Source organism: Castanea sativa, chromosome 4, assembly GCF_040712315.1.
Source record: "Castanea sativa cultivar Marrone di Chiusa Pesio chromosome 4, ASM4071231v1".
NCBI lineage: Eukaryota > Viridiplantae > Streptophyta > Magnoliopsida > Fagales > Fagaceae > Castanea > Castanea sativa.
In genome coordinates this window covers 39,841,402-39,849,736 of record NC_134016.1, presented here as the reverse complement: position 1 = coordinate 39,849,736, position 8,335 = coordinate 39,841,402, and the positions used below count along the sequence as shown (strand labels likewise).

Here is an 8,335-nt window from a genome sequence, read left to right as displayed (position 1 = left end):
CACATAGTAGCTGAAAGGCACAAAGAAAATATGTGACTCAGCTTGAGTGGTAGTTAAATAAAGGACCAATGTAGAAGTTCTTACCCACACGATTCAGCTATTTGTCCCAGATGTAACATCCATCGAATTCAATTGTGAAACGATTACAAAATGCGTAGAACGGATTGGCAGCCAGTTAATTATAAAAGAAAAGATGAAGAAGTGCATCTTAATGCCCCTATATAATCGCTTTTTTTTTTTTTTGTTGGGGTTGGGATGAATCCATATAGTAGCTGAAAGGCACAAAGGAAATATGTGATTCAGCTTGAGTGGTAGTTAATAAAAGGACCAATGTAGAAGTTCTTACCCACACGATTCAGCTATTTGTCCCAGATGTAACATACATCGAATTCAATTGTGAAACGATTACAAAATTATATATATATATATATATATATATATATATATATATATATATATGTGTGTGTGTGTGTGTGTGTGTGTGTGTGTGTGTGTGTGTGTGTGTGTACGGTGTGCAGTTGTTGGCCCATATTTCATAGGCCCATATTTCATAGGCCCAATTGTGCACGGTGTACGGTTGATAGCCCATTGTGGGCCCAGATAGTATAGTGTGCACTGTAGATTTTGCCAAGAACTGTTTCGAGCCTCAGAGCTGCTATTATTCAGGTACATCCAAGAGTACCTCGATAGTGCCTTGGGGAATGTCGCTGTTGAGCATTATCCGACGTCTAGCACTAGTTACAATACCCAAGCTCCTGTTCCTAAAGTGGGGTCCACTCTTGTCTGGAATAATCAAAATGGGCCCTACCCACACAAGTGTCGTCAATAGGCAATCATCACTGACCCACTATGGAAAGGCTTTAAATAGGAAAAAAATGATAGGAAAAAGGGGTTGGCGAATAGAAGGGAGAAAGTTAGAGAATAGAGGAAAGATAAGTGAGGGAACTAAGAAGGACGAGTGTTCGGCTAGGGAACTTACTTGTCATCGGGGGGGGGGGGGGTGCTTTGCTCAATCTTGAGTAACTGCCCATTGTAGGAAACCTATCAACCTACAATAATAAGTAGATTGTGAGCCCAATCACATAGTTGGCCCATTAGCCAAGTATTGGGTGCGCACAATTGGTGCTGTCTGTGGGAATCTCCTACAAAGTTGTAGTTCTAGTGGAATTCACTTGACAGGACATGTTTGACCATCATTTGGCAAGCTATGCTGATAATGGGTCTAGGGGGCTCGTCTCGGGGATCGAGCTGGCGAGAAAGGAGGCATAAGAGAAACGAAGACCGAAGGCATGAATAAGGTGAAGAACACTGGCTCGGGAGAGGGGTCGTCGCAAACGTATTGGTCAGCGTTCGAAGTCCCTGAGCAAGAGCATCATGACAAGTGAGATCAAGAGTTGGAGCGCCTACGCAGACTTGTCAGGGATTTGGAATTGGAGGTGCGGGGTAGGCGCTGAAGATGGAACTGGATAGCCATGGAGAGGCGTCTTGTCGATCTAGTTCCCGCTGGTCAAGGGAAAGATCACAAGATTTCGCTGATAGGGATTTGATTTCCCCTGAACGGCATAGGCACCGGAGTGCCACAATGGATGCCATGAGCCGTACGCTGCGCAGGGCGACCCGGTCACCATTCTCAGATGAGATTGAACATGCGCAGATGCTGAGGAGATTTAGTAGACCATCATTTATTTCGTATGTTGGAAAGGCAGATCCTGTCGAGCACGTCAGTCATTATATTCAGATGATGTCTCTCTACAATCAAAATGGCGCGCTCATGTGTAAAGTATTCCCTTCTAGTCTTTGGCCTACTGCTTTAAGGTTGTTTAACGGGTTAAGGAAAGGATCAATTCAAAATTTTGGGGAACTGATTCAAGAGTTTGGCGCTCAGTTTATGACGTGTAGCCGAGTATTGCAGTCGGTGGATGCTTTGCTCTCTATGAAGATGGGAGCTGGGGAAACTCTTCGAAGCTATGCTAATAGGTACTGGGAGTTGTATAATGAGATTGGTGGGGGTAATGAGAAAGTGGCTGTTAGTACCTTCAAACTGGGTCTGCTGGAGGACTTAGAGTTACGGGAATCATTAACTGTAAGGCCCCCTGAGAACTTATGAGGCGTATAGAGGAGTATAAAATGCTGGAAGATGATCGGCAGCAAAGTAAAGGTAAAGCGCTAGCCACATCGCAATACTCAAAGGAGTCTTGGCTAGGGGGCTTCTAGCCAAGACCCAGAAGAGAATTAAGAATTCAAGAGCCTAATGCTCGTACTGGGGAAATCAATGTGGCGTTCAAGAAGCTTGTGCATAAGATTCTAGAACGAATAAAAAAGAGCCTTACTTTCAGTGGCCGAGCAAAATGGGGGGTGACCTGACAAGAAGGAATCAAATCCTATACTGCACTTACCACCGGGATAAGGGGCATACCACCAAGCAGTACAGGGTGTTTAAGGATCATTTAGAGGAACTAGTGAAGTCCGAGCATCTGAAGGAGTTTGTTATGGACCATGGGAATGGAGCCTCTAGACAAGCCTTAAGGTCACTGGGGAATATGCTTCCACCCCCATTGGGTGTGATCGAGGTTAACTATGCTGCTTCAATAGGTACTAGCGTGAGTCAGCGAAAGGGTGTGTTATCCGTAGTGTGGGTAAAAAATGATGGGGAAGATGTTCGACCTAGAAAGAAAATGAAATTTACTCAAGAGCCTATTGCCTTTGATGATGACGACTTAGAAGGAACAGCCCAGCCGGATGATAATGCGCTCATGGTCACTGCCTAAATAAATGGTTTTATAGTCAAGAGAGTGTTGATAGACCAGGGAAGTGGGGCCGAGGTAATGTATCCTGATCTCTTCAAAGGGTTGGGGTTGAAGACAAAGGATCTATCTAACTATGATGCCCCTTTAGTGGGATTCAATGGCAGAATGGTAACTCCAGATGGGCAAATTTTACTTCCGGTGAATACAGAAGGGAAAGAGGTGATGGTGAATTTCATTGTGGTCAGTTCATTTTCTCCGTACATGGCGATACGTGGCAGGCCATGGAATCACGCCATGAGAGTGGTCCCGTCCACTTTGCATGTTAAGGTGAATTTTTATAATGACCACGATGTCACCGTGGTAAAGGGAGATTAGCAAGTAGCAAGGTAGTGTCTAGTGGCAGCCATGAACTGAGAAATCAAACAGAAAGAGTCTGCCAAGTAGGACCATTTGTATCAATTACAGGAGCCCCCTAAGGGCAAAGGAACTGATAGTGCCAAGGATCTAATTAAAGTAAGTATACTTCCTTATGAGAATAGGTGTTTCTATATAGGAACTAGTATGAAGTATAAAGATAGGGTGAATATATTACTACTATTAGTTCAAAATCTTGAAATTTTTGCATGGAGCCCCTATTACGTGCCCGGAGTGGATCCTGAGTTCATTACCCACAAACTTAATGTAGACCCAATGTTCCCCCCGAAGAAGCAAAAGCTGAGGAGATCGGCCAAGCAATACGTGGAGGTTATGAAGCAAGAGGTTGAGAGGCTGAAACTGGCTGGGGTAATTAAAGAAGTCTACTTCCCCAAATGGTTGTCCAATACCATGGTAGTGAAGAAGAAGAATGGTAAATGGAGGGTCTGTGTAGACTTTACCGACCTCAACTGAGCTTGTCTCAAGGATCCGTTCCCAATGCCGAAGATTGATTAGTTGGTGGATGCCACCCGTGGACATCCCAGGATGAGTTTTTTGGATGTTTTTTAGGGCTATCATCAGATTGCCTTAGCTACCGAGGACTAGGAGAAAATGTCGTTTATATCTCCTGAAGCAAATTACTATTACACGGTAATGCCTTTCGGTCTAAAGAATGTAGGGGCCACTTATCAAAGGATGATGACTAGAATGTTTAGAGAGAAGATCGGGGGCACGGTAGAAGTGTATATTGACGATATGGTGGTGAAGAGTAAGGAGGATCAGAGGCATGTGCATGATCTAATGGAGATATTTGAAATACTCAAGTGGCACAGGCTGTGCCTTAACGCTGATAAGTGTGTCTTTGGCTTAGGAGATAGAAAATTTCTCGGGTATATGATCACACATCGGGGAATAGAGGTGAACCCCGATCAAATAAGTGCCATAGAGCGGCTTAGGCCACCAAACAACCCGAAAGAGGTACAGGTATTGACGGGGATGTTAGCTGCTTTAAACTGATTGGTTTTAAAGTTCGCCGATCAGTGTTGCCTTTTCTACCAATTGCTGAAAAAGTGGAAAGGCTTTCAGTGGATCGAAGAGTGTGAAGAGGCTTTTCAAGATTTGAAGAAATATCTGGTGAGTGCACCTATACTGTCATTCCCAGAGGTTGGAGAGGACTTGTTTATGTATTTAGCAGTATCTGAGCAAAATCGAGTGTCTACAGTAAGCGCGGTATTATTGAAGGAATAGGGAGGAGTTCAAAAACCAATCTACTACATTAGTAAAACTTTGGTCGATGTAGAGATAAGGTATTTACCCTTGGAAAAGTTGGTGTTAGCATTGGTACACGTGACCAGGAAGTTACCTCATTATTTTCAAGCCCACACGGTGTATGTGTTGACTGAGTACCCTTTACAGTCCTTGCTTAAGAGATCCGACTTCACGGGCCAAATAGCCAAGTGAGGCACCAAGCTCAGATCATTTGACATTTGGTATACACCAATAAGTTCGGTCAAAGGCTAGGTACTTGCCGAACTCATTGCAGAGTTTACTCCTTAAGGAGATCAGGGGATTGTGTGTAATGTGCAAGCTCGACCCTAGAAGGTGTTCGTGGATGACATGTCCAATGCAATGGAGTAGGGGCTGGCATCATCATAATATTGCCAGAAGGAGTAAAAGTGGAGTATTCATTCAGGCTGAGCTTTATGGCATCAAACAACGAGGTCGAATATGAAGCACTTCTTGCAGGGCTGAGGGCTGTGCTTAGCTTAGGGGTGACTAACTTGGAGGTGTATTCAGACTCTCGACTGGTGGTTAGTCAAGTTGAGGGAAGTTTTGAAGCCAAGGATTCTCGGATGGTTGATTATTTGAGGCTTGTGAAGCAAATGATAAGCAGGTTTCAGAAAACGAAGGTGATCCTAATTTCTCAAGGGCAGAATAGGCACACCGACTCATTAGCAACCTTGGCTCATCATTGGCCGTTGAGGTACCTCAGCTGATCAAGGTGGAAGTGGTGAAAGAGCCAAGTATTAACTCGAAAGTGAATGTTTTGGCTATTACACTCCTTGAACCCAGTTTGATGGACCCAATCATTGAATTTTTGGCTGAAGACCATTTACCAAGCGAAAGCAGAGAAGTTGACAAAATGCGTAGAGTTACTGCTTGGTTTTGGTTGTCCAAAGACCGCAGATTGTATTGAAGATCTTTTGGGGAACTTTACCTGTTGTGCCTCTATCCTACCAAAGTTAATGAACTTTTAACCGAGCTTCATGAAGGGGTCTGCGGCAAACATGTGAAAAGCCGGTCATTGGCCCACCGAGCAATGACATAAGGATTTTGGTGACCCAAGATGCAAAGAGACGCTACAGGGTATGTGAAAAGATGCAAGCAATGTCAGAAAAACACTCCGTTAATACACCAACCTACGGGAAGCTTGAATCCCATCTGCAGTCCGTGGCTTTTCGCACAATGAGGGCTAGACATCATTGACCCATTTTCCCGAGCTACAGGGAATAGACGGTTTATCTTGGTGGCTGTGGATTACTGCACTAAGTGGGTTGAGGCCGAAGTACTAGCTAATATTCAGGATGTGGATGTCAAGAAATTTGTTTGGAAAAACATAGTAACGAGGTTTGGAGTGCCAGAGTTATTGGTGTCAGATAATGGGTTACAATTTGATAGTAAGGCTTTCTGCAAGTATTGTAGTGACCTCGGCATAAAGAATAGGTATTCGACCTTGGCATATCCCCAGATCAATGGCCAAGCTGAGGCTACAAACAAATCAATTGTTAATGGGTTGAAGAAGAGGCTAGAGGAAACAAAGGGAAGATGGACTAAAGTGATAATGCGAAGAAAATTAGTAGGCTGGATGCTTCGGACTTGAAAGGACTACTTGCTCTTTTGATGGCCTGAAAAAGAAAGAAAAACGATCAAAGGTGACCGGGGTCGCCGGCCAAGAACCCTCCGATGGCAAAGTTAGTTTTCTCTCTATATTTTCGAAGTTCCAACTTTTTGGGAAATATATCGCGTACCTTTGTTTGATCTGAATGGGCATTTATATAGTGTCCTAAAGACAGTTATCAAACTTGTAACATCCCCTGGATTCGAAGAGGTGTGAGGGTTCAAAGATAACTTCCATAACTACTTAGGAGTTATATACTTCTCACATAACGGTCACTGGAAGTTATACATGTAATAAGGAGTTGTAATATACACTTGGGAATTTTCCCAAGTGTGACAGCCTCGTCCGAGGACCTTCCTGTCGAGCGTACCTAGCTTAGGAATAAGGGTCATTCCTCCTATGGACGGATTTTGTTTAGGACGAGCTTTGCAACTCTCTAGGATGAGGCGACTTGTTCCCTGATCATATGAACCTCGTCCAAGCTTCTTCCTTCATGGACGAGGTAGTTATTAGTGAGGTTTCCGGGGTCCTTGCTTCGCTGGCTTTGTCCTGGACAACCTCTATGGACGACGTCGGGGTTAGTACTTTATCATACCTTATCAGTTGCCCCCTCGTCCAAAGGTCGTCCAGAGCTCCTTGGTCTTTGGACACGTGTTTCCTTATTCATGATCATGAATTACCCCAGGTGTCACGATCTTGATGGTTGAGTTCCATTGGTTTCGGATTGTGCCACGCGTCATGACTTTATTGGTTAATCGTCGTGTCGGTTCGTGTTTTCGAGGAAGTTGCCACGTGGCTCTTCCTGATTGATCATGTCGTTCCAGGTTCCATTTTTCAACGCCTATAAATAGTAGATTTCCTCTCATACCCTCTGCATTTTTTCAAATTTTCTTGTTTGACATTCCTCGTCCATCGCCTCGTCTAGAAGTATTCCAGCGTCCCTAGTTTCGCTTCGTCTAGAGCCAGGTATTTTCTTTACACTCGTCTTTAGGTTTCCCTTAAATTTCCACAATGTCTGAATTTTTTTCTTCGTCTAGTAATAGCGTTGACAAAGAGATAGACGAATACCACAACTCAACTAGTTACAGTGGCTCTAGTAGTAACAGTAGTAGTACTGGGGGTAACACCACCGACGAGTATGTTTCTGGGGTTCCTGGGGTTCCCCTGGAAGTCTTTCAGGAGGAATTTAGGACGAGAGCGGCGTCTAGGTCTGGGGCTGGTCCCTCCAGTGCTCCCCCGTCCACCCCTAAGAATGAGGTTGAGACCATTTATAGCTGTGCTGTGGGGGTTCCTTCTAAGACGGACGAGAAGAAGTTAGCATCTCTTAGGAGCTGGTATCAGATTCCAAATGAGTTAAACCCTAGGTTGGCCGTCCGTGATGAGTGGTGTTGCCAACCTAATTTTGGCATAGGAATTTATGAGGCCTATCTTCTAGGAAGTCTTAGGTTGCCTTTCAATGCATTTGCTAGGGAGTTGCTCACTAGATTGGGTTTAGGGCTGTGTCAGTTCAATCCCAATGCATGAAGACTTATCGTTTCTATTCAAATTTTGTGGAGAGAGGTTTTTGAAAGGGATTGTCCCCTTACCGTGGACGAATTCCTTTTCTGCTACAAACCCTCTGAAATTAGCCAATCCCGTGCCTTTTATCAATTAACAGCCAGAAGAAGAGATTGTAGGATAATAAAATCGTTAGTCACATCAGATAGGAATTGGAAGACAGAGTTTTTCTTCGTCTCTGGTTTTTGGGCAGGACACCCTGTTGAGGTGGGCAGGGATCCATTTGCCCCATATACAGGAGAGTTAGGGAACCTTCATCCTGAAGGTATGCTTATTACTGCTATAGTGTTGCCTTTATCACACGTCGTTCTATACTAACTAAGATCCTCGTCCTTACTGCAGGTGCTAGAAGGCCGTCCTTGAACAAGTTTTATTTGGGACGTGTTCAAAAAGCTCATCTTCACCTAGAGAGGGACTTCCATTCCTTGGTTACCCTTCAAAGCCTTGCTACTTGGGGACTTGGCCCTGAGCCCTCACCTGAAGCCATAGCTCACGAAATTACAGTCCGTAGACGTAAGTTTTTGCCCTGAAAGATTTTTTCGTCATTTCGTTTGTTTCTCCATTACCATCATCATCATATATATATATATATATATATTTGAATGATGTTAACAACTTTCTTTGCAGGGATGGCTACTATGAAAGAGAACAAGGGCAAGGAAGTTGTGGACAAGGCAAGCAAGTGAGACGTTGAAACTTAGGCTCATCCTGTTGTAGG

The 8,335-nt window shown here is 44.1% G+C and overlaps 2 protein-coding genes across 2 annotated transcripts; both read left to right on the top strand.

The window, feature by feature from the left end:
- The first annotated feature begins 1,456 nt into the window (after positions 1 to 1,456).
- Positions 1,457 to 2,107, top strand: LOC142632891 (uncharacterized). The gene has a single exon (XM_075807210.1). The coding sequence runs from the start codon at positions 1,457 to 1,459 to the stop codon at positions 2,105 to 2,107; it is 651 nt and encodes a 216-aa protein (XP_075663325.1).
- A 718-nt stretch (positions 2,108 to 2,825) lies between these two features.
- LOC142632890 (uncharacterized) lies at positions 2,826 to 3,635 on the top strand. The gene is made up of 2 exons (XM_075807209.1): positions 2,826 to 3,107; positions 3,213 to 3,635. Exons 1-2 carry the CDS (start codon positions 2,826 to 2,828, stop codon positions 3,633 to 3,635), a joined length of 705 nt encoding a protein of 234 aa, XP_075663324.1.
- The last annotated feature ends 4,700 nt before the right edge of the window (positions 3,636 to 8,335 follow it).

Coding starts and splice junctions, on each gene's coding strand:
- LOC142632891 (XM_075807210.1), top strand. CDS start 1,457: ATGGAACTGGATAGCCATGGAGAGGCGTCTTGTCGATCTAGTTCCCGC.
- LOC142632890 (XM_075807209.1), top strand. CDS start 2,826: ATGTATCCTGATCTCTTCAAAGGGTTGGGGTTGAAGACAAAGGATCTA. Junction 3,108..3,212: donor ATGACCACGATGTCACCGTG/GTAAAGGGAGAT, acceptor TATCAATTACAG/GAGCCCCCTAAGGGCAAAGG.